This window comes from Erinaceus europaeus, chromosome 3, assembly GCF_950295315.1.
Source record: "Erinaceus europaeus chromosome 3, mEriEur2.1, whole genome shotgun sequence".
NCBI lineage: Eukaryota > Metazoa > Chordata > Mammalia > Eulipotyphla > Erinaceidae > Erinaceus > Erinaceus europaeus.
Genome location: NC_080164.1, coordinates 15,412,191 through 15,438,750, shown reverse-complemented (window position 1 = coordinate 15,438,750; position 26,560 = coordinate 15,412,191). Strand labels below are relative to the sequence as shown.

General features: G+C 48.0%; 1 protein-coding gene across 1 annotated transcript in view; it reads right to left on the bottom strand.

Annotated features, from left to right (window-relative positions):
* EFR3B (EFR3 homolog B) overlaps window positions 1-3,503 on the bottom strand; it is a 90,533-nt gene extending 87,030 nt beyond the window's left edge. Inside the window, exon 1 of the mRNA XM_060186676.1 lies at window positions 3,026-3,503. Within this exon, the coding sequence (XP_060042659.1) occupies window positions 3,026-3,032 (7 nt within the window). The 5' untranslated portion in view covers window positions 3,033-3,503. The remainder of the gene's footprint in view (window positions 1-3,025) is intronic.
* Between the last annotated feature and the right edge of the window lie 23,057 nt (window positions 3,504-26,560).

Below are 26,560 nucleotides of genomic sequence, written 5' to 3'. Positions count from 1 at the left end.
CACTGCATCCTCTAAGATAATTCTCCTGCAGACAGGAGGAGGAATGTGAGAGGAGAGGGACTGAAGGACTGGCTGTGGAGCAGAGGTAAGATATGGAGACAACACGTCCAGAAATTCATGATGGGCTGAGTCGGCATGGGGGTGAGTTGGGGACACCTTCACTGAATGCTCTGAGGCACCAGGGGAGAGGGTGCACTGAGCAGTCTACATTTTGCCCTGCTCCATCTAACTGAGCTACCTCACTTGGAAAATAAGTGACAAGGTTCTCTGCCTTCCCAGCCTCCCCTCGTCTTGCTGTTGACTTCTGAGGAGAGGATGGCTACAGGTATGATGTAAATTCTGTTTTCACCAAAGTCCAGAAACTACTAAAACCCAGGCCAACATGCACCCTTACCAACACTAACCACACCCGCCCCCCCACACACACACACTAGACAACTCAACCAAGACTGAGGTTCCCAGTTCAATCCCCAGTATCCCATGTGTCAGAATATGCTCTGACTTCTTCCTCTCCCTCTCTTTGTCTCATGATATATAATCAATAAAATACCTGTTTAAAAAGAGTATGAAACATAAGACTTTTTTTTTTTTTTGCCTCCAGAGTTATTGCTGGGGATCAGTGCTTATACTATGAATCCACTGCTCCTGGAGGCTATTTTTTTCCTTTTGTTACCCTTGTTTATCATGTTGTTGTTGTTGTTACTGCTGTCGTTGTTGGACAGGACAGAGAGAAATCAAAGAGGAAGGGGAAGACAGAGAGGGGAAGAGAAAGATAGACACCTGCAGACCTGCTTTACTGCCGGCGAAGCGACCTCCTTGCAGGTGGGAAGCCGGGGGCTCAAACCGGGATCCTTATGCTGGTCCTTGAGCTTCATGCCATGTGTGCTTAACCCGCTGTGCTACCACCTGGCCCCCACATAAGGCTATTTTTATCAGAGTACTGCTCAGCTCTGGCTTATGGTGGTGCTAGGGATTGAACCTGGGTAGAAGCCTCAGGTATGAGAGTCTTTTTGCATGACTATTATGCTGTCTCCTCAATCCCACCCCACACCCCTGCTCTGGAACATACATTTTTGTTGTGTGTTTTACCAGCACACTGCTCAGCTCTGGTTTATAGTGGTACAGAGATTGAACCTGGGATCTCAGAGCCTCAGGCATGAGGGCCTTCTTGCCTGACCATTAAGCTGTCTCCCAGCCCAGGAACTGGAGTTGATCTTGATCTTGATTTTCTGCCTCCCCCATCCCCTTCTGTAAGACACAGGAAGGAGAGAGCTGAAGGAAAGGGCTATTGGGAGGGGGAGCTGTCATCTTTGCATGGAGCCAGGCTCAGGAGTGACCTCCCCACCAGTGTGTGTGTGTGTGGGGGGGGGCTTCCCTTTGCTGCCCTCAGTGCTCTAGAATTCCTGCAATGTCATCCTTCTTTGAGTGACCATGGGCAGCTGCCACTTTTTTTTTTTTTTTTTTTTGCATCTGGAGGGCTCCTGCATGTAACACAAGGGAGAAATGAAAGTCTGCAGGGCAGGCAAGAACAGCAGCCTCATCCACAGGCTTCTCAGCCCACCTCTGCATAACCCCGAGTCTGCTGGACCTACTTCATACGGCAGAGGGAGACAGGAACCCCAAGGCTCAGGTATTCCCGGTCAGCCAGTAAAGCTCTTGCACTAAATGCCCAGAAGACTGTGGCTCCTAGTCCTCCCTCCACCCCCCTCTGCTGGGTCCCTAACTGCAGGTGCCCTGCAGTCACATGCTTCTGTCAAGTGCTCTGCAGCTTTAGGCCACTCTGCAGAAAAGAGAGGACAATAGCTCTCTCCTAGGAGCCTCCCAGCTTATAAAACACAGCCGCTTTACTGTTGAATGTAAAACATTAATTCCCCAGTAAAGAAATACACACACACACACACACACACACACACACATATATATATATATACAGCTACCTGCCTACCTCCCCCCCCACCCCAAACCCCGACCCCCTCTTGGCCACAAGCTCTACCACCAAACAGCCCAGCCTTGCGGTCCACCAGGAGAGCCAAGGCTGTTGGGAGGGGGGTCGTGTTCTGGTGCCCCCAGCCGGCCAGGGCAGGGGGCGGGCTAACCGGCTGCGTGGCTCAGTCCTTCCACCCAACTCTCGCTTCCTCTGCCTGCAAGAAACTTTGTGACTCACAGTCTGCACGGTGGGAGGCGGCCTGACAGCCCAGCAGCCCAGAGCCGCGAGGGAAGGCGCTGTCCATCCGGCCTCGGGTGCGGCCTCCCGCGCCCTACCTGGCGGCGAGGTTGGGCGACGGGCAGCATCCCCACCTTTGCTGGTCCCGGGGTAGAGGCCAGGCCAGAACCGGGGTGCTGGAGGGGGACTTGTGTCCATGAGGGGACCCCCACCCCCACCACCCAGTGCACACACACGGGGCAGCTCAGGGGCTGTGGAATGCAGCTGGCTCCGGAGCTGGTCAGGGTCTCCGGCCGCCCGGCGCTGCAGAGGGGACCCCACGCGCCCCGCCTCTTCCCCCAGGCTGCCTCCGAGGCTGAGGGCTCAGACCGAGGTGCGCAGCACGGCGGGCATCCTGGGGGTGCAGCTAGCTGTTGCACCTCAGCTGAGGGGGGTAGCCCCGCATGGGGGGAGGGCGCAGGCAGGTCAGGGGGCGCCGGCGGTGGCTGCCTTGAGCAAAGCTGGAAGTCAGGACCTCTGGGGCCCGGGGGCGGCGGGACAAGCAGAGGCATCCAGCCCCGAAGCCCCCCGTCGGGCCGGGATTGGGGTCTCCCCGCAACCTGGCACCGGATCCCCGCAGAATAGTCGCGCCTGTCAATCCCACAAATGCAAATGCAGCCGCGCCACCAGCGCCACCAGCGTCACCACCTCTCCCGGGGCGCTCGGCTCCGCAGAGACTCGGGGACCCCAGCTCCCTCGCCGCCCCGATCGCACTCGCCCCCCGGCTCCCGCATCTTTGTGCTCCGCACACGCGCGCGGGCTCCCGGCTGGTCCGGCCGGGAACAAAGGTCCGCGCCCCGCAAGTTGGCGAGCCCGGCTTACCGTACATCTCCGCCGGCGAGCGCCTCCCGCGAGGCCGCGGCGCCTGCGAGCAGCCCCCGGCGCCCGCCTCTCTTGCAGGGCGATGGCGGCGCGAGCTGGCGGCAGGGGCGGGGCGCGAGCCGGGGCGCAGCCGGAGCCGAGCTGAGCCGGGAGCAGCCGCCAGCCAGCAGCCGAGGGAAGCGCCGCGGGGCCCGGGCCGCCGGCCTGCGCGTGGGAGGGGGCGCGGTCTATGCTAATGAGCTGCGTGGCCCCGCCCCTCCTGGGTTCCCAGGGACAAACCCAGGCCCGCAAGCGCGCCTTTTCCTCGGGCTGCCCCGCAGTGTCTCGAGCCCCGCGGCGTCCCCTTGTCGAGTCACCCGCCCCACCTGCCGGCTTCTGTCCCAGGGCTCAGACCCACAGCTGAGAGCTCCTCGAACCCAGGGCCCTCAGGGTCTGCAGAGGCGCTGGAAGTTCACGTGTGCCTTTCCCCCCTCGAGGCTTGAGCAGCTGAACCTGCAGACAAATGCAGTGAACGCTCTGCGCCCTCCCTTGGGCCCCTAATAGCCAAGCCTCCTTCTCTAGTTAGCCCGCCCAGCCCCGGGATCCGGCCATCCCAGCCGCCAAAGAGCGTCCTTCCTGGGGCAGGTAGCAGCAAGCACCAAGCTCCACCCCCGTGCCGCAGGGTGTGGGCTCTGCTCACCCAGATTTAAACCTGTAATCCACTAGCTTTGAGGCCAGGAGTCTCCCCCGAGGGCCCCTTGCTCCACCTTCTGTGACCTTGAGAGAAACAGACCCAGAGGGGCCCAAAGCTCTCCTCCATGCCCTGAACACACCTCCCAGCCCTGCTCAGCACCCCGCTGCCAGTCTTGCCAGGCTACAGCTCACACCTCATCTGTCCTTTCAATAGCAGTCTCTTCGTTTCTTCGCTTGGTTGAGGTTTCTTGCTTTCAGAATATTCTAGCAGAAGTTGAGGAGGGCCTTAATGACGCTGCCATACCTTCCACTTTGCAAAATAGGAAACAGGTTTTGAGAGGTTTGTTTCCTAGGGAAGTGGAGCTGTGTGTGTGCAGACAGAGCACGCCCTCTCTGAACCTCAGCTTCCTGCAGGTCTATGGGGAATACCCTCGCCTATTTATCCTCCTTTCCTCTCTCTCCCAAGGCTGAGAGAGAATATATATCACTGGACTCTAGTGGCAAACGCTAGAAGAAGAACTGGACTCTAGGGATACTTCTCTCTCACTCCCTGGCTGAGATTCTGGGTCCAGAACCTCTTTGCTTCTCTTAACAGCACAAGGGCTGGAGGAGTGACAGGAAGCTCTCTGGGGAGGTACCTGGAGCTCCCCTTTAGTCTCGACCCAACAACTCACAGAGAAGCTCTGTCTCTGTTCTTCAGGCCTTGGACCAAATCCGATTACTTTGAGTCATACCTGATCATGGGCAGAAGGGAGAACGTGCAGCCTGGTCTGGTCAGACACTCCCAGCCTGTCCCTCTGCCCCACACAGAATGCACCCTTCAAACGCTGGTGTCTCCGCCTCAGCAGGAGACAGAGGAGTGTCTGGCAGAGTGTACAAGACAAACGCTGAGGAAAACATTCATTCAGTGACCAAGAAGAAGCTGGTAAATTCTGCACAAAAGACACAGAACCCATTTTGACATTCAAAGGGAGGATGGCAATTTCATTTAAAATATTTTATTTATTTATTATTTACTGGAGAGAGACAGAAATTTAGAGGGAAGAGGGACATAGAGAGGGAAAGAGAGAGAGAGAGAAGCAGAGAGAGAGAGAGAGAGATAACTTAGCACTGTTTCACTGCTCATGAAGCTTCCCCCCTGCATGTGGGGATGAGGAGCAGAAGAAGGAGCAAGAGCTTGAACCTGGGCCCTTGCACATTTTAACATATGTGCTCAACCAGGTGTGCCACCACCCAGCCCCTATTCTCTTTGTCAGATATTTATCTACTGTTGTCAACTATGTGTTAAACACTGTTGGAGGCAGACAGAGAGGATAGCAGTGAAACCTAATCATGGTGACAGCAGAGACCATTGAAGGAGCAGGGCAGAGTTTCGTGAAAAAGCAAAGCAAACCAAAAAACCATCAGATGGGCTCTGGAGAATGGGCATGTTTCTAGACTCAGAGCATGTGAATAGTTCCAGCCAAAGAAGTCATAATTTGCAAAGGGCAGAGGGCAGAAGGCTTATGGACCCTTCTGTCTGGCAGGAGCAGAAGTGAGAATTCCTGTGAGTTATAATGGGGACACTTGGGAGTTGGGTGGTAGTGCAGCGGGTTAAGCACAGGTGGTACCAAGCACAAGGACTGGTGGTGTAAGGATTCCGGTTTGAGCCCCTGGCTCCCCACCTGCAGGGAAGTCGATTCACAAGTGGTGAAGCAGATCTGCAGGTGTCTGTCTTTCTCTCCCCCTCTCTGTTTTCCCCTCCCCTCTCCATTTCTCCCTGTCCTATCCAACAACAATGACATCAATAACTACAACAACAATAAGAAAACAACAAGGGCAACAAAGGGGAATAAATAAATATAAAAGAAAGAAAGAAATGGGGACACTTAGACTTAGGATGCAAACTGCAAGTATCATGTAAAGCCCAACACCCCTCTGTCACACACCAGGGAATGTCACTAGGCCGGCCTGTCCTTTGGCCAGGCATCTCCACCAGCTCCATGGACTCAGCCACACACACAGCCACACAACCAGATCAGCTTTCTCTTTTTAAAAAAATTTTTAATTTATTTATTTTCCCTTTTGTTGCCCTTGTTGTTTTTATAGTTGTAGTTACTGTTGTTGTTATTAATGTCATCATTGTTAAATAGGACAGAGACAAATGGAGAGAGGAGGGGAAGACAGAGAGGGGGAGGGAAAGACAGATCCTTAGCTGGTCCTTGCGCTTTGCGCCACCTGCGCTTAACCTGCTGCGCTACCGCCCGACTCCCCCATGTCAGCTTTCTAGTGTCTGCTTCTTGCACCTGCCCTGGGCAGCCAGCAAATGTGAAGAGGGTCTCCGGAGGGAATAGAGGAGGATAAAGAAGATGGCAGCCCCAGGGGGCACGGCCTCACAGAGAGATTGGCCACCCAGAGGTACAGTCTGGCAGCCCTGGGGGAGCGTGTGTCTCCAGGATTAGTACAGAGGTGCAGAGCTGTGAAGCCAGAAATAGAAGGCAGGATTCCAGACTCCAGGCCGGGTGATTGAACCCTGGCTCAGCTCCGTTCAGGCAGGTATCTTGACCTACTTCTCAGAGGCTGCAGGAAAGAGCCTATAAAACACAAAACCTTGTGGCAGCAAGTAGTGGCCAAGGGCTGGGGACCGTTTCTCCACAACACAGAGAGTGACCTGGTTCCAAAGGACATGCTCCTGGCCAGGTACCTGGGAGCTGCCTCTGGCAGCAGTTGGGACAGGAGACGGAGCTGCAGTGTCTGCGGTAGCAAATGATTTCACAGCGCCTAAGCCTGGCTTCAGCAGAGAGCAAGTGAAGCATGAGGTTCTGATTACTGACATGCCACGGTTTAAACGTACAAAGGGAGCGAGACGGCTCACCAGGTAGGTTCCACATTTCTCCATGCACTGAGCCCTGGGTTTGAGCCCCAGCACTACATAGCAGCACCATGGACAGCACCAAGGCAGCTCTGTGGGTGGTGGAGTGGTATCTCTCCCCACCTTCCTCCTTCTCCTTCTCCTCCACTTCCTCCTCCTCCTCCTCCTCCTCCTCCTCCTCCTCTCTCTCTCTCTCTCTCTCTCTCTCTCATCATACAGAATAAAAGAAACTGGGAAGGGCCAGGTGGTGGCACACCTAGCTGAGTGCACATGTTACAGTGCACAAGGACCCAGGTTCGAGCCCCCAGTCCTACCTGCAAGGGGAAAGGTTTGGAAGTGATAAAGCAGTGCTGCAAGTGTTTCTCTGTCTCTCTCACTCTCTATCTCCCCATTCCCACTTGATTTCTGACTGTCTCTATCTAATAAATAAATAGAATAATATTTTAAAAATATTTATTTATTAATTTATTCCCTTTTGTTGCCTTTGTTGTAGTTATTGTTATTGTTCTTGATGTCATTGTTGTTGGATAGGACAGAGAGAAATGGAGAGAGGAGGGGAATACAGAGATGGGGAGAGAAAGATAGAAACCAGCAGACCTGCTTCACCATTTGCGAAGTGACCCCCTGCAGGTGGATAGCAGGGGGCTCGTACCGGGATCCTTATGCCAGTCCTTGTGCTTTGCTCCACCTGCACTTAACCCGCTGTGCTACCACACAAGTGCTTAGAATAATAATTTTTAAAAATCTGGGAAGGCCACTTGGTGGTCTCACTTATGTGAGACCCTCAGTTCGTTCTGCTCATAAAATAAATAAACAATACCAACAGGCAGCCTGGGAGCTTGTATAGTGGGCGGAGTTCCTGACTTGCAAACTAGAGGTCCTAAATGCCATTCCCAGCACTGAATATGCCAAAGCAATGCTCTGGATGGACTCTCTCATTATAAATAATTCTTTTTCAAAGATAAAGTCTTAAATACAAACAAACTCTGACACACAGGTGTGGGCTGTGGTGCACCTAATTGAGCACACATGTTGCAATGTGCAAGGACCCGGGTTCAAGCTTCCAATCCCCACACATGGTAAAACAGTGCTGCAGGTGTCTCCCTACCCCTACCCTCTGGATTTCACTTTGTCTACCCAATGAATATTTTAAATTCTATCATACATACATACATTGTGTGTGACCCCATATATGATATGCTCTGGAATATGTCCCATGTATGCTGCAGAAGGTTGAATCATGAGTAGCAGAAACTCCCAGATACACCCTTTTTAAAATCTTTTTAAATATTTTATTTATTAATAAGAGTGATAGGGAGAGAGGGGGAGTATATCCAGATATCATTCCAGTACTGTACTGCTAGGGATTGAACTTGGGACCTCGTGCTTGAGGGTCCGATGCTTTACCAACTGCGCCACCTCCCAGACCACCCAGATACACTCTTATTCCTCATTTTTTTTACCATATAAAACATTTCCACGTCATATGTTATAATTCCTCCTGCAAATAAAAATGTACTCATATTATCCCCAAGTGAAGAAAAAAAAAACCTAAGCCTATCTATTTGGTTTTTTACTTTTGTTATTTATACACACAGAGAGAAAGTCTCATGCCTAAGGCTCCAGAGTCCCAGGTTCAATTGCCTGCACCACCATAAGCCAGAGCTGAACAGTGCTCTGGGAAAAAAAAAAAAATCAGAGAGGAAAGGAGACCACAGCTCCTAAGCTCCCTTCAGTGCTGTGGGGGCCGGTATCCCTTTCTTATTGGTCTCAACTTCAGCCCCAGGAGCTTGACTGATGAGAACCATTGCTCTCATTTCAGCATGATCTTGTCTCAATGCCTGCATCCTCTTAATTAAATTGTAAAATTAACCAATACCAACACACTCTATATAAATCAGTAGTAAGGGGCCAGGCAGTGGCAACCCAGCTGAGCGCACCAGACACATTACCATGCACAAGGACCTGGGTTCAAGCCCCTAGTCCCCACCTGCAAGGCAGCTTCACAAGCAGTGAATCAGGTCTGCAGGTGTCTCTCTCTCTCTCCATTTATATATTCTCACTTCATTGTTAATGGCACTGGGAGGGGAGACTTAGAGGCTCAGGTGCTCTGGGCAACACACATAAAATAAAGAGGGGGACAAAGAAAAGGGAGGAAGTGACTCCCCTGCAGGTAGGGAGCCGGGGGCTTGAACTGGGATCCTTACTCAGGTCCGTACGCTTCGTGCCACATGTGTGTACTTAACCCTCTGCACTACCCCTTGACTCCCAATAAATAGTTTTTTTTTTTAAGAAAAAGTGAGGCCCAGTGTCACAGGGTGTTCCAGGATTTTCCTGCTAACACCACATTTCAATGTGTTTCTTCAGACTGCTTACTAAATAGTTTGACATCCAAGTTTTCAATAACACCCTCATGCCCTCACAGCCCCCCCAAAAGTGTTCTTCCAGTTAGTGCACATGTGACCTTCAGTAACGTGTGGATCTACCTGGCGCTTCACTTGTCAGTGACAGAGTAGATTTCTGAAGCCCGTTGGTGACAATTCTGATCAAGAGAATCACTGTGGCAGCCTTGATGGGTTGGCATCAACCCTTGGCCTCTTTAGCTGGTAACTGCCTGGGCTGCTGCTGAAAAAGCAGTGGATGCCGACCACAGGGGACCTGGTCACAACGCTGCCTTCGCGTGGAGTTGTACCCCTCTTATCCTATGATCTTGTCAATATTTCCATTTTATAAATAAAAATTATATGAATAAAAAAAGAATTAGAGGCATCATCTAGTCATGCTTCTGGTAATCATTTTCTAGACCCAGTCATCTTCATCACTAGCCCACCTAACGAGCAAATGGAGGGTCCAGGAGGTGGACCCGGTGGAGTGCACATATTATTACCACATGCAAAGATTCAGGTTCAAGCCCCTCACTCCCCACCTGCAGGGGAGAAGCTTCACAAGCAGTGAAGCAGTACTACAGATGTCCCTCTTTCTCCCCCTTCTTTATCTCCCCCTCCCCAAATTTCCCTCTGTTCCTATCAAAAAAAGAATAAGAAAAGGGAAACAAACAAACAAACATGTCACTGGGAGTGGTGGTTCCATTTGCAGGCACTGAGCCCTGGTGATAACACTGGTGACAAGAAGAGAAAACAAAAACAGCTCAGAGGAAGGTGCAGGAACTATTCTGTTGGCAACCACAGTCATGGTTTCCTTGGGGATGTAGAGCTGCTCTTGACAGCTTCTTCTCAAGGCAGGCAGGCTGGCAGGCAATCTCACATGGCCCTGTTTACTTACTAGGTCTTATTCCACAGGGAAGGAATCCATTCTGTGGTCATACCAATCTCTTAGAACATCTAGTCCAATTCTACGGGGGGAAATATCACCACAGGGTCCTGTGGGTCCACAGTGAAGTAGATTCAGACCCTAGTTCTACTTGTGATCAGATTCCCATAGCTCCTCACTGCCTGTGCCCGGGGGGGCAACAGCAGGCTTGAGCACTGGGAAGAATTAATGGCAACTCAGCATCAGTAGCCAGTAATCACTGATGCTCCTCCCTGCCCCCAACTCCCTTTGGCAATGCCCACAGTCCCCTTTGGGAAAGGGTTGTGCAGACAGAAGAGACTTAGAGTCTCACCCTGGCACAGGCAAGACCAGGGACTGACCTTGGGACTTCACACTTGAGATTCTAGGATTGTTATTCTCTGCACCACTTCCCAGGCTGCTAAACTAAATGGTATCCTTGTGGGTAATAATTTACTTTGGTTCTGAAGATGCATGATCAGAAAACCTTGGTTGAGGGGCAGGTGAGGAGCTGAAGAGCGCAGCTTCTAATGACCATGCCCAGATGGAGACCATGTCCCACATTTCAGCATCAGATGGTCTCTGCTGGCCAGGGGCTATGCATCATGGCTGAAATAGTGGGGGCATGTCAGCAGTCATTTCTCACAGGCATTCTTGCATGACTTAGAAGAGCCACCAAAGCTCTCTTCAAGGCTTTTTTCAGGAGTGTTCTCTAGACTTCCTCGGAAAGACAGTGAAAGGACCCAGTGCATTGCCAGCAAAGTGTCTGTCTCCCATCACCTTTGACTTCCTCCCTCAACACTGTACCTCACTGTATCTTGGCTTCATTTAGCACTGTTCTCTATTGCTACTAGATTTAGGCAAATAACTAAGGGAAGATTTAAAAACTCATCTAATCACTCAAGCCACTATCTAGATTCAAATGTCTAGAAGATGCATCCAAATCGATAAATTCAAACTGACTCCAAAATTTTGTATGCTGGGGCCAGGTGGTGGCGCACCTGGTTGAGCTCACATGTTACAATGCACAAGGACCCAGGTTCGATCCCCTGGTTCCCACCTGCAAGGGGGAAAGCTTCACAAGTGGTGAAGAGGGCTGCAGGTGTCTCTCTGTCTCTCTCCCTCCCTATCATTCCCTTTCCTCTCGATTTCTACCTGTCTCTATCCAATAAATAAATAAAGATAATTTAAAAAGATTGTAGGCTTCCCCCAAATTTCCTTAGGAAATTCATTTCCATATGTGTCCCATATTCATGCAGTCTAGAAAATATTGGGGTGTGCTAGTCATTAGCTCTCAGATTATACTTTATAATTGGCCCCCTGGGCATGCTGGTATCCAGTTCTAGTTAAATGTTTGGAGGTAACAAGGAGCGAAGGGACTAGAGAGTGAAAATAATTGGCTTCTTTTTGCAAAGTGCGTCTTCCATTAGGAGCATCTTCCTGCAAACCAATAATAGCTCCTTGAGACTCCAGAACAGGTTCTTTGGGGGCTGGTGATGGAAACTTATGATCTTTAGGGATACAAGTTCCCCTGAGCTAGTTGGATTTTTGGAGAAGTTCACATTCCAACTCATAAGTTCACTCTATCCTCATCAGTACCTGTGCTTTCACACAGGAGAACAGCAGAGGCTGTGAGTTCATTTGACTATAATTTGGCAACTCGTGGAACGTGGCTCCCAGCTACCTCTACCCAGAGTTTCCTGTCCATGTGGCCTCGGAATACGCTTCAGTCCTCACTGTGATCTGAGAATGTAAGGGAGAAAACAGGTCACTCATGTCTATTGAATCAAACTAGAGGCAACAGACGCGATCACACCACCTGTGGTTCTTTAATGCCTCTCATCTTTCCTCAGCATGGCCAGGAGAGAACCTCTACCTGGCAGTGACCAGACGGGGTCTTTATCTCTTTAACCCTTACCACCATTGTCTGTCACCCCTGCACAGGAACAGAATCGGTACTGTTTCCAGCCCTAAGCAGCAGCTAGTAGAGTCCTTCTGCCACTCACTTCCCCAAGGTTCTGTTGTCACCAACTATCTCCTAGTATCCCTCTCTCTACCCTAAGGCAGCAGGAAGCAGCTCACTGGATTCAGACTGCATCATAACACCAACAGGAACCGCCCCCAACACCAAGACCAAAAGCCATGCAGGAACCAAGAAAGCTGCAGTAGCCAAATGCTACTGAGATCATCCGGGAAGAATCAGGCCACTGTTGTCCTCACTGCCGCTGAATACTTGCATCGCCATTCTTGGCATTCCTGACAGAGCACCTCCCACTTGTAAGTTCTTACCTCCTCCAACTCCGGCACCCCCACATTCTGCACCTCTGCATTGTTCTCCCAGTATTCAGAATCCTACACAGCAGCATCTGAGGCCCTGAGCCTGGATCACATGCTTATGTTGAGAACAAGGAGATGGGGCCAGGTGGTGGCGCACCTGGTTAAACACTCATACTACAGTGTGCAAGGACCCAGGTTCAAGCCTCTGGTCTTTACCTGCAGGGAAAAAGTGGTGAAGCAGGGTTGCAGGCGTCTCTCTGTCTCTTTCCTTTTCTACCTCCTCTTCCTCTCTCTATTTCTCTCTGTCTGTATCCAATAATAAATAGCTAAACAACCTAAAAAGTAATTCAGAGCAAGGAGAGTGTATTGTTTACTCTTTGTTTTCCAAAGGGATTGGGGGGGGGGTGCTTAGTTTGTTAATTTCCTGAGATGAAAAGTGTTTGGATGCTGCCTGGTCCTACTCCACTCCCCCCCCGGGGGGGGGGGCGGGGAGACTATTGTAGTTTCTAAATTGAAAAGATTCATCCCAAACATGGCAAAAAGAAAATTAAATCCCAAAGTGAAAATAATCAATTAAAATTATTTTAGGGGCTGAGGATAGATAGCATAATGGTTATGCAAAGAGACTTTCATGCCTGAGGCTCCAAAGTCCTTGGTTCAATCCCCCGCACCACCATAAGCCAGAGCTGAGCAGTGCTCTGGTAAAAAAATAATAATAACAATAATAATTCAAAAATTTTAAATTATCTCCATTTATTCTTTGGCTAGAGATAGACAGAAATCAAAAGCTAAGGGAAAGATAAAGAGAGGGAGAGACAGAGACACCCGCAGCCCTGCTTCACCACGTGCAAAGCTTTCCCCCTGCAGGTGGCGACAAGGGGCTTGAACCCAGGTCCTTGTACACTGTAACATGTGGGCTCAACCAGGTGTGCCACCACCTTCCCCCCCAAAAAAATTTAAAAATAAAATGATTTTAGTAAAGAAAACATTCTCACCTGAACAGATTTCTTCCTAAGAAGCTGAGAAGTATTAGGGGGAGAAGAATTGCAAAGTAACTACCAGTAAACTTTAAACATTCATGAGAAACTGGAGAGGAACTGAAACTGAGCTGACATTGTTTGGGAGAAGATATCGAGTCCCACTAATCACCACCATGGCAGTGAATACTGGCAGTTAACACAGTCACCTGGCTAAACAGAGTTGCCTGTTGTGAATAGCTAGAAAAATAATGAAGTGAACACCCGAAGTCAGTGTGGATGTTTTCAGGACAAATTGTAGCAGCTCTCTTTACCTTTTTGAGTCATTTAGTAATCTGGTGGACCACTGGTAGAGACAAAATAAAGTTATAAGTATTTTGCCTTCCTTTCTTTTTCGCTTTCTCCTTCCTTCCTTCCTTCCTTCCTTCCTTCCTTCCTTCCTTTCTTTATTCTTTTCTTCTTAACTTGCCTCTAGAGTTAACATGTGAGAACCTATGTGGAGGTTTAATTTTTACCCATTTTACAGGTGGGGAAACTGAGTCAGGGAAAGCTAAAGAACTGAATGGAGATTATACACCTTGCAGGTGACAAAGTCAGGACTGGCACTCACTAGTCCAACCTTGGAGTCACCTGCTAATCACCACACACACCGTTTCACTCTGTAGTGTAATGTAAAATGGGTGAACCCCCCATACACACACACACACACACACACACACGGAATTCTCAAAACTCCAAGAGGATCCTCTGTTTATCTGGCTTCTATAATTCACCTTTGACTTTTTTTCTGCCGAAACCTAGATACTTCAATATTTTACAGATTGAAAGTCAGATGAGATTTTGATGAAAGGGAGAGAGTTACTCAAAGGTGCTAGATGGTTGGGGTTCATTCTTTTAGCAATGACTTACTGGGAATGGGACAAGCCCTGGTAACAGAATGAGGAGAAAGACCAGCAGAGTCCACCCAGGGAAGGTCTGAAACAACGCAGTAAACGACAGCAACAAGTGCTGTAGGAGCCTAGGAGAAGAGGGAGGTGTAAATACAGCCAGGAAGCTCTCTCCAGTCTAGTGTAGTGTAGATAGGAGTTTGGGGCCACTAAGGCAGGTGGGGTCATTTCCTTTGAAAGTGAAAACCAAGCTGAAACTTGAAGGCATAGTCAGAGTTTGCTCAGAGAAGTGACTAGAGAGGAGGGAGATTTCTAGGAAGGAAGAGCCATACGATAATTCCAATACATTACGATGGATAATAAATACGTGGACTTCCCAGCGAATGACTTTCTGAACAGGAAAGGACAGAGGCTGGACTTTCCAGACAAAACCCTGCATGACACCAGTATCTGTGATTCTTACTTAGTGCCTAGCACTACTCAATACCTGAAATGACTTAGGACATAGAGTCATATGTGTGTTCTTTTACTAGACGTATCTTTCTCTTAACAAATGCTGGGAAAGATATATAACTAACATATCAGACTCATCGTTTCTGAGATTGCAGCGCTACTTAAAAATGATTTTATTGGGAGGATCAATGGCTCATGGCAAGTTGAGTGGATGGTACATGTGTAGAATCCCCCAGCTTTCTGCACAATACTCCCACCTCCTGCTCAGGTCCTCCTCCACCATCCTCCACCAGGACCTGACAGCACCCCCCCCATACTCCTCCCCTTTCCCTGAGTCCTTGTCTTTGGTACAATACGCTAACTCCATTCCAAGTTCTTCTTTGTGTTTTCCCTTTCTGTTCTTATTTCTCAACTTCTCTCCATGAGCGAGATCATCCCAGCTTCATCTTTCTCTTCTGACGTATCTCACTTAACATGATTCCTTCAAGCTCCATCTAAGATGAGGTGAAGAAGGTGAATTCGTAACAGCTGAACAGTATTCAATCATATAGATCACAACTTTCTCAGCCACTTATCTGTTCTTAGACACCTAGGTTGCTTCCAGGTTTGGGCTATTACAAATTGTGCTGCTATGAACATAGGTGTACACAAATCTTTTTTTTTCCTCCAGGGTTATTACTGAGACTCAGTGCCTGCACTAAGAACCCAGTGCTCCTGGAGGCTTTTTTTTCCCTTTTGTTATCCTTGTTGTTTAATATTGTTGTTGTTATTGCTGTCATTGTTGTTGGATAGGACCGAGAGAAATCTAGAGAGGAGGGGAAGACAGGGGGAAGATAGACACCTGCAGACCTGCTTCACCACCTGTGTAACAATCCCCCTCCCCTGCAGGTGGGGAGCCGGGGGCTAGAACCAGGATCCTAACCACGGTCCTTGCGCTTCATGCTGTGTGCACTTAGCCCACTGCGCTACCTACTGCATGGCTCCCAGGTATACATAAATCTTTTTGGATGTGTATGTTTGGTTCCTTAAGATATATCCCCAGGAAAGATATAAATCTTTTTGGATGTGTATGTTTGGTTCCTTAAGATATATCCCCATTGCAGGGTCATAGGGTAGGTCCACATTTAGCCTTCTGAGAGTTCTCCAGACTGTTCTCCACAGAGGCTGGACCAATTGACATTCCCACCAGCAGTGCAGGAGGGTTCCTTTAGCCCTGCAACCTCTCCAGCATTTGTTGTTATTATCCTTTCTGATTATGACATTCTCACAGGAGTGAAGTGGTATCTCGTTGCCGGGAGCCGGACCCAGTGAAAGTAATTAAGAGTCCCTGAAGGAAAGGGGGAGTCAGCGAGATGAATGAAGTGAGGGACATGTCAGCTGCTTCAGGTGCAGGAGAGAGGCGTCTCTGTCCTCTGTCTGCAGAGGTTTATTATTTAAACACTTTTTGGCCGGATATAGTTGACATCATGTAAGATTATTTTCATTAACATCAAGGATACAGATGACATCATGTATAATTGTTTTCATTAACATCAGGAATAACTGTAAACAACATTATTATTTTTATAGGTATGTTTTCCTTAGAAAGTTCCCTAGGTCTGGGGCATCCTGATCTCCCCTTGAAAGTTTCCTGGGTCTGGGGTAGTCTAAATCTACCCTTGAAAGTTTCCTTGGTCAGGAGTAGTCTAAATTTTCCCTTGAAATTTCTCTTGAAATGACCAACTGTGTTTTGACTATCTCCCTGTTCTGACCTTCTGTATGAATAAACATTTTTTCCTCTGGAGATAAATTTAATAGCTCTTCTTCTTGAGAGCTTGTTTGGAGGTTCTAGCAGGGGAGCGCAGCTACTCATATACCCTTGACCGAAGACTGGTCCGTCTCTATTTGGGAAAGGCCGTCCTCTTCGACCGAGCGCGCAGCTTCAGGAGGGACACACATGGAGCAGTGAGGGAGGAAGGGGACACCCGCCTAGCCAGCCAGATCAGCCGAATCAACCCTGGCTATCAATGGGGTGACCAGCTCTTCTTCGTAACCCATTCTTGGATGGGTCTAACTAGATTATAGTAAGCTGTCCACCTAAAGAAATCTTCTGCTGTAAAGTAAGCAGATGCCATAGGGGCTCTCTTCTGGTTAACTTTTGCATAATATGAAAGTTCACTAACTTTTAGCTAATGAAAGTTTGCTCACTTCTACCCATATATCCTAACATTAGCTATTTAACTACACAACCCAATACTATCATGGATGCCTTTAAGTGGAAGCAGGGGCTTTGTGGGTGAGAGTAAGCAATAGGGCCTATTTATATTTAGATGGAAACCAGTCTGCCACTCATGCTACAAGCCACCCATAGTTCTGGGTTTGGGTCCAAGTCCAGCTAATAGAGAAGCTGTAATGATGACAAAATGGCTCCTTTTCTGAAAGCCTCCCAGTGGCTACAGCAGCTTCAGCTCTTAGGTCACTCACTTTTAGTCTTGTCACACTCACTGCCATAATTGTTGTCACAATGTACTTCCCCAGGCATCTCCTTTTATTGTCCCCAGGTATATTTGTGCATCTCCAATATAGCCAATAGGTCTTTACATGATCAGTGTAAGGAGAAATGGCTTCAGTTTAGTCAGCCCTAGCCCTAGTTTGGGAATGAGGAGGTAAGATTATCAGCAGGCACATGGGTGTGTGTGTGTGTGTGTGTGTGTGTGTGTGTGTGTGTGTGTGTCTTTGTGTGGGCAGGGGGAATCAGGCAGTATATGGTCAAAAAGAACAGGAGACAGGGAAGTGGTGAGGGGGCTTCTAGAAACTGTAGAGTAAGCAGACCAACTGGTTTGGGAACAAGGAAGTAAACTATTGTGTTAGAAAATGTGGGGCCCTTGTGGGGTGGGGAGACTGACAGGGGACAAAATCCTGGAGGCTGAGGTCCCCCCTGTTCGACCCCGGGTGGGGGAGACTGACGGGGTGGCTGTACCTCCAGGCACCCGTTTTGTCACAGGCAGTCCACACCATGCTCAACCTCAGCCTCACAGTTCCCCGCAGCCTGACTTGCCTGTGCCACTGTCCTCAGGTAATATTTGTGCATTTTCAATAGCCAGTAAGTCTTTAAATGATCAATGTAAGGAGACATGGTGTCAGGACTTCCGCTTTGCAGTTAGCCCTAGCCTGCTGGGGCTGTGCCATGCAGCAGGCCTGACTTGACTCCCATCACATTTTTGTCTTTATTTGTATCTCTCTGACAATGAGTTGGAGCATTTTTTCATAAAGTGAAACTAATGCAGATAGTTGGCCTTTGAAAAAGAAATTCAAGTGAACACACTAAGCAAAGGGTACTGCTGATACTGGATTTCCAGACCTCTGGTGGGGGTGGGACTGCGCGGCTGCCGAGATGGGGTGCCCACTGACTTGAAGCCCTTTCGAGATGCATTGATCTCCATGACTGAACTCAGGCTCTCATCCATTTAAGGTGTGTGCTCTAGTGCTGAGCTCCTGACCCAATTTTTGCTCTATATGGTGGTGGTAGGGAGCCTGGACTTGCTATGTATGTGACTGCCATCCCATGCTGACTCTTCCGTTTTTCCTAACCTAGTTCAAGAAAAGAACTTGCTCCCTGGGAGTTAGCCACACCAGGAGAGCATGGGAATCTCACACCAGTGGCTCTGAGACACAGTGACAGACAGCTTTCTTACAATCTCTAGACTCTCTCTCTATCCCCAGCACTATTTTTGCCGTACCTGAACAGTGCTCTGCTCTCTCTCTCTCTCTCTTTTTTTCTCTCTCTCTCTCTTTCTCCATGTAAAAATGAATGAATCAGGGGTTGGGTGGTGGCGCAGTGGGTTAAGCGCATGTGGTGCAAAGTGCAAGGACCGGTGTAAGGATCCCACCTGCAGGGGAGTCACTTCACAGGTGGTGGAGCAGGTCTGCAGGTGTCTGTCTTTCTCCCCCCTCTCTGTCTTCCCCTCCTCTCTCCATTTCTCTCTGTCCTATCCAACAACGAACGACATCAACAATGGCAATAATAATAATCACAATGAGGCTACAACAACAAGGGCAACAAAAGGGGGGAAAATGGGCCTCCAGGAGCCGTGGATTCATGATGCAGGCACCGAGCCCAGCAATAACCCTGGAGGGAAAAAAAATGAATGAATCAGTTACCCCCACTTCACAACTCCATTTCCACAGGGACTGTGAGAGGGGCTGTTACACAAGCCTAACACACAAGAGAGCAGGTAAACAGACAGACAGACACACAACACTGAGACACACACACACACACACCAATCCACCATAAAACTGCTCTAGCTTTTAGAGCTAAGAATGCTCTCACACCTCTAGCCCAGAAAGGCAGCAAGCCCAGGCTGACTCGGGCCCCTGTGCCATCCCTGTGGCCCTAAGCAGGTCTGAGTCTAGAAAGCGGAGAGCTGGGGACAGCTGCAAAGGAGCCGGGGAGCCCAGCTGAAAGGTTTCCAGGGTGATGGACATGCTTCCAGCCACGCCTTCGTAACCTCTAGATGCACCACACACAGAATAATGTAACTGAAGAGTAATTATTTTAATGAAAGAGAGAGAGAAGTTAAAAGAGACCAGAGTACTGCTCTGCTCTGACTTATGCTATTACTGGGGCTTGAACCTGGGACCTCAGAGCCTCACCATTATGCTGTCTCCCCAGATCCTCAACAAAGCTTCAAAAAGACCACAGAATGTGCACAACGATTCACAACAAATATAGGGCATAAAAGCCCACATGCTTTCAAATTTCTCTAATAAAAACGTATACAGCTAATCCTTCACTCCTTCTTGGCAAGCAGTCGGAGCTTAAAAGAATAAGAATATACAGTTCCATGCACAGGCAAATGAACAGACAGAACGGCCTTCGCCATCTAGAAAAATTAGACAAAAACAAGGTAGATACCTTAGAGGGTCTATTATATGTTTAGAAGTCTAGCAAAAGTATAATACTGAAAGCCAGCGTAACGGTCGGGGAGACAGCTCAACCAGAGGGGCAGACACCTTGCCATGTGTGAGGGCCCATGTACAAGACTCCAGCCACCACTTGGGAATGTCATGCAGAGGGAAGACTTCATGAGTGGTGGGGTAGCTCTCCTACTTTGTCTTTTATCCTCTACCTACAAAATAAATGTTGTGCAAGTACAGAACCGTAGCAAAAACTTCGGTGGCAAAAAAAAAAAAAAAAACCTCTCTCTCTATATATATATAGTTGTTTTACAGTGCCGCACTCAGTATGATTTGTGATGCTTAAGATAATTTAGAAACAGCCTCAAGAGCCCTCACAATAAAAATATGATCGAGGGTCTGGATGATGGCATACCTGCTTAAGTGTGCACATTACCACGTGCAAGAATCCGTGTTCAATCACCCACTCCCCACCTATAGAGAGGAAAGCTTCACAAGTGGTGAAGCAGTGCAGCAGATGTCTCTCTGTCTCTCTCCCTCTCTCTCCCACTTCCCTCTCAATTTCTCTCTGTCATATCAAATTAAACAAAATTTAAAGAATCTTAAAAAATATATGATTGAGGGAGTCGGGCTATCGCGCAGCGGGTTAAGCGCAGGTGGCGCAAAGCACAAGGACCGGCATAAGGATCCCGGTTCGAACCCCAGCTCCCCACCTGCAGGGGAGTCGCTTCACAGGCGGTGAAGCAGGTCTGCAGGTGTCTAGCTTTCTCTCCTCCTCTCTGTCTTCCCCTCCTCTCTCCATTTCTCTCTGTCCTATCCAACAACGACAACAACAATAATAACTACAACAATAAAACAACAAGGGCAACAAAAGGAAATAAATAAATAAAATAAATATTTAAAAATATATATATATGATTGAATGAATTACGGCACACCAAGAAAATGGAATACTATACAACTCTCAAAATAATGTGTGATGACCACTAACATCTGTATATTTGGAAAAATGCAGAAAGACAAGGCAATACTTTTGAGAAAACGTGTATCTTCTAGTGAAGGATGGAGGTGACTTGAGAGAGATGCTCTTAGGTGATGGGGTTTCCTTCCCTGTAAAGATTAAGTGCACAATGAAACGCAGCTCTGTGTAGACACAGAGCAGGGGAAAGAGCAGACGGAGAGTGATGTCTTCCTTCTCCTTGCTTCCCAGGGGAACCATGGGGATGAATTAAGTGGTTTGAACTTCTTGGATCAAAATAAAAGAAGCTAGAATGAGTGAATGGCTCAGGTTTTCCTTGGAGACATTTAAAAATACCCATCTGTCAACTGTTAGGATGTTTTTGAATTAATTTAAGGGTATTAGAAAATGTTCATGACTAGTGCTATTTTTGCCTTTTTTTATATCCCCTTGCCAAATGTCCCCTCAAATCTCCGCTCTTACACACACACACACACACACACACACACACACACACACACACACACACACACTTTAAAAGTATACTTTATTTTCTGGCATTAATAAGAAAGGAAGAGAAATGGTCTGAGAGGTGGCGCAGTGATAAAGCTTTGGACTCTCAAGCATGAGGTCCTAAGTTCGATCCCCGGCAGCACACGTGCCAGAGTGATGTCTGGTCCTTTCTGTCTCCTCCTACCTTTCTCATAAATAAATTTTTAAAAATCTTTAAAAAAAAATAGAAAGGAAGAGAAGGAATCTCCAAGGTCATTACTAACATCTCTCCACACCTTTTGTTCATCTCTGACGTGGCTCCCCAGCACTGCCTATTCACTACACACTGGGCCCTAACAAATATCACTGCCACCCTCAGATGCGGTCTGTGAGACAACCTCTGACAGAACAGCATTGGGCCGGGGAGACAGCATCATGGCAGTGCAGAAAGGCATGCACGGGGCACCAGAGGGCCCGGGCTGTCACCAGCGTCACCATAAGCCAGAACCACGCAGTGCCCTGTTAACAGTAGTAACAACAACACCAAGACCTCACAAACAGACATTCCGCACCTCGCAAAGAACGAATGCAAGGCCTCATGCATGGGTAATCTAGCTGTGTGGTCTCCCCAGACCCAGTTCTAAGAATTCTCATTTTAGAGGCTAGAACAGAGGACTGAAGAGAGAGGAAGAAGGAGTGATAGGGTAAGACACTGGCGCACTGCTTCTCTGTTCATGGAGTTCCACCTGCTCATGTCGTCTCTGTTCTTGGCGCTGCCCATTGAGCTCCCATGTGGTGTTAGTGACCAGACGCAGGGCGATATGCCAGACTGAGACATTTTAGATCTATTCATTCTACTTGTCCTTTCTTTTTTCTGGCATGTCCCATCAGCATACTGATACGACAGCCTGGTCTTACACCAGAATAAGAAGAAGCTAGGGAGACAGCATATTCATTATGCAAAAAAGATTTTCATGCCTGAGGCTCTGAGGTCCCAGATTCAACCCCCAGCACCACCATAAGACAGAGCTCATCAGTGCCCTGAAGTCTCTGTCTCTGTATCTTTCTACTAAAATAAGTAAATGAAATAATTTTTTTAAAAAGTGGTCCAGGAGAAGGCACTGGATTCTCAAGTATGAGGTCTTGAGTTCAGTCCCTGGAAGCACATGTATCAGAGTGATGTCTGGTTCTTTCTCTCTCCTTCTCTCTCCTATCATTTCTCATGAATAAATAAATAAAATCTAAAAAAAAAAAAGATGGATGGAGTTGCTAAATCATTCACATGATTTTGAAAACATTGGACCTTTTGCTTTATCTAAGGAGCTACAGACAATAGTCAGGGAATACATTTATTTCATTTTAGCGTATCTGATATTTTGTTGGTTTAATTACATTTCTAGAGAATATAATGTGTTTCATTTTACCGAGAGCTATTAACAATGAGGTCTCCAAATGGCATTCCAAGCTTTTAAACTTCTGGAAAAGAAATTACAGGATGGCAATCTGTCTCATTTCATAACGAGAGAGCTCGAGATGTGTTATTAAGTCAGACAAATTGGAGTGCAGAATTATGCAGACAACAAGGGATTAATTATGTGATGCACACACTCAGACCAGGCAGAAGAGAATTCCGTGGTGCAGTTGTGAGCAAATGAAATGACCTTCTCTCCAACTTCCCAGTTTTTTTTTTTAATTTAAGAAAGGAGACATTAACAAAACTGTAGGATAAGAGGGGTACAGCTCCACACAATTTCCACAACCTGATCTCCATATCCCATCCCCTTCCCTGATAGCTTTCCCATTCTCTATCTCTCTGGGAGTATGGATCCAGGGTTGTTGTGGGTTGCAGAAGGTGGAAGGTCTAGCTTCTGTAATCGCTTCCCCGATGAACATGGCATTGACTGGTCAATCCATACTCCCAGTCTGCCTCTCTTTCCCTAGTAGAGTGGGTCTCTGGGGAATCAGAGCTCCAGGACACACTGGTGGGGTCGTCAGTCCAGGGAAGTCTAGTCGGCATCATGTTGGCATCTGGAACCTAGTGGCTGAAAAGAGAGTTCACATACAAAGCCAAATAAATTGTTGACCAATCATGGACCTAAAGGCTGGAATAGTGCAGATGAAGTGTTGGGGGGGTACTCCCTGTAGACTCTTGTGTACTTCTGCTTTCAGGTATATATATTTTCCCCTAGTTTATGGGCTTCCCAGCTTTTTTTCCACCTTTTCTACTGCAAGTGTGTGTTCACTTTGTGAGGCAGAATGAGAGAAGTTATAAACAGAAAGCATTATCTAGAGCCAGGAAAGCAGTGCTGACACCAGGGGCACATGGCATCAGGGACTGAGGCTATCACAGTGCCCCCTAGAGGAAATTTGTGGTAAGAAAGGGACACCAAGACAGAGTGAAGCAACAGCTGTGAAAAAAACCCCTTCCTGCCCAGCTCAGAGACTCCAGACAGCAGTGATGAACAGGGTAGGTCAGGGAGACAGCTCAGCATTGGAGCACAGGACTTGCAGCCATGAGGTTCCAGGTTCACTCACTGGTAGCACATATATCAGAACTGAGGAGGACATGAGACAGAACACATGTGCACATGTAACCACAAGTTAAGGGAAATATATACCTTAATGTCAAAGTGCACAATATTTCAAAGTGACTCAACCAGTGCAGCAAGCACTGAAAGACCTAAAAAAGGCACTTTTTGTATTAGGTACCTAAAGCTCCTAATAAAATAGTTTCTACTTAGACCTAGATACCCTCCTCACCTATTTCCTGCTTCACTTCCCTCACTCACTCCAAGGCTAACCTTGTCAGACAAGCTGGGTAGGGGCAAGACAAGCAAGGTAGCTGGCATACGTCAGTGATGGCTCTTTTGGCCACTACCAGGCCACACTGTAGTCCAGGGTCCTAGTCAGGGAATCCTGGGATTCCCACAAGACATAAATGGCCTAGACCTCTAACAGATCCTTCTCCCCACTGTCTCTGGTCATCTCCATCAGAAACAGCACAGTGGACCCTCTTGTGGGCCTCTACAGGAACGTGCCCTCAACGTGGATCAACATTCATAGGGACTGCCCCACTCTCCGAAGGGAGGTTGGGTCTGCATACTCTGCCTCTAGGGAAGACGGGTCCTGCAGTGAGTGCAGCCTAGAATGTTCCTAGCTGTGACCACAGAATGCGAGCTCAGACCTGCAGGGATGCAGAGGTCACACAGGCTCCTGTGCTGAACATGGCTCCCAGATCAAATCGATGAGGTTTACAGTTAATAGTATTTCTAAACTTTTCCCATAATTGGGAGCTACTCTCTTCTCTGATCCTGCTTTGTGGTACTATTTCCAAACTCTGACATCATTGCCAAATCTCATCTGCTATATTCCTGATTATTAAACAATTTGTTCTGCTTTATATCTTATTTTTTTGCCTCCAGGGTTATTGCTGAGGTTCAGTGCCTACACTACAAATCCACTGCTCCTGGAGGCCATTTTTCCCCTTTTGTTGCCCTTGTTTTTAAAAAATATTTATTTATTCCCTTTTGTTGCCCTTGTTTTTATTGTTGTAGTTATTGTTATTATTGATGTCATCATTGTTGGATAGGACAGAGAGAAATGGAGAGAGGAGGAGAAGACAGAGAGAGGGGGAAAGAAAGATAGACACCTGCAGACCTGCTTCACCACTTGTGAAGGGACCCCCCCACACACAGGTGGTGAGCCAGGGGTTTGAACCTGGATCCTTAGGCTGGTCCTTGCGCTTTGCACCATCTGTGCTTAACCTGCTGAGCTACCGCCCGACTCCCGCCCTTGTTTTATATCATTATTGTTGTTATTGCTGTCATTGTTGTTGTACAGGACAGAGAGAAATTGAGAGAGGAGGGGAATACAGAGAGGAAAAGAGAAAGACACCTGCAGACCTGTTTCACCACTTGTGAAGTGACCCCCTGCAGGTGGGGAATCAGGGGCTTGAACTGGGATCCTTACATCAGTCCTTGTGCTTGGTGCCATGTGCACTTAGCTCATTGTGCTACCGCCCAGCCTCCTCTGCTTTATATCTTAATGCTTTTTCAGCCACCAAGTTGCAGATGCCACCACGACTCCAACCTGACTTCACTGGACGAAGGACCTCTCTGATATGCCCTAGAGCCCCACTCTCCCAGAGCCCTGTCCCACTAGGGAAAGATAGAAACAGGTTAGGAGCATGGGACAACCTGCCAACACCTACTATGTCCAGTGGAGAAGCAATTACAGAAGCCAGACCTTCCACCTTCTGCACCCCATAATGATCCTGGGTCCATGCACCCAGAGGGATAAAGAATAGGAAAACTTTCAGTGGAGGGGATGGGATATGGCACTCTGGTGGTGAAATTTGGGGAATTGTACCCCTCTTATCCTATGGCCTTGTTGATCATTATTAAATCAATTAAAACAAAAAACCGAGGAGGAGCTGGGTGGTGACGCACCTGGCTGAACGCACATGTCACCACACAGGAGCCAGGTTCTAGCCCCGAGTCCCCACCTGCAGGGAGACGCTTCACAAGTGGTGAAGCAGTTTTGTTGGTGTCTCTGTCTCCTTCTCTATTCCTTTCAGATTCTAACAAATAAATAAATATTTAAAAATAAGTAGCCAGTTCTGTGGTCTCTGACCCTCCCCCATATAAACATGAATCTTGACAACGCTGAGCAAGTTCGAGCACAGCTGTGTAGCTGTAGAAGCTTCATGGGGGTCTCAGAGGACCTCGCATCCTGCCGATCTGCTTCTCTCCTCATTCCAGCTCCCCTCCAAAACCTGCCTCTGCCCTCTAGGGTTCAGACTCACAACTTTCCCCCCTCCTTCTTTCCTTTCTTTCTCAGCACTTAAACCTAGAGAAAGAGAGACAAGCCCCCAAAACCTGACTCTTTTCTTCTTCTTTTTTTTTTCCAGATGGAGAGGGAAGGAGAGACACCGCAGCATCAGCCCACCAGTGTCCTTTGCATGGTGGACCCAGACAGTGGCCAGAGGACTCAGACCCAGGTGCGTTTATCTACCAGGTGAGCTCTCTTCTGGTCCCCTGGAGCCTAATTTTTTAAAAAGCACATTTTACTTATTTATTGGATAAAGACAGAGAAAAATCTGTAGAGAAGGAGGAGACGAAGAGAGAAACAGACACCTGCAGCCCTGCTTCAGCGCTCATGAAGCTTTCCCCCTATAGGTGGTATCCAGGGGCTTGAACCCAGGTCCTTGCGCATTATAACATATGCTCCTCTACCAGTTGTGCCACCAGCTGGCCCCTTGAGCCTAAATTTTTAAAAATATTTATTTATTTATTTTCCCTTTTGTTGCCCTTGTTGGTTTTTTATTGTTGTTGTAGTTATTATTGTTGTTACTGATGTTGTTGTTGGATAGGACAGAGAGAAATGGAGAGAGGAGGGGAAGACAGAGAGGGGGAAAGAAAGACAGACACCTGCAGACCTGCTTCACCGCCTGTGAAGTGACTCCCCTGCAGGTGGGGAGCCGGGGGCTCGAACCGAATCCTTACACCAATCCTTGTGCTTAACCCGCTGCGCTACCACCGACTCCGCTGAGCCTAAATGTTTAATAATAACGCCCTTGTGAAAGTTCAGGGACTGGACTGGTGAAATCGCTCATTTGCATAATGCACTGATTTTGCATATATGTGACCCAGGTTCAAGCCAGGCCGTCACCATGTGAAAGGAAGCTCCAGTCCCGTGGCCCTTCACACTCTCCCTGCCTCTCTGCCTTCTCTGACTCTTTAAAATTAATTAGTTAATTGTTAGGAAAGAGAAAGAAGGGAG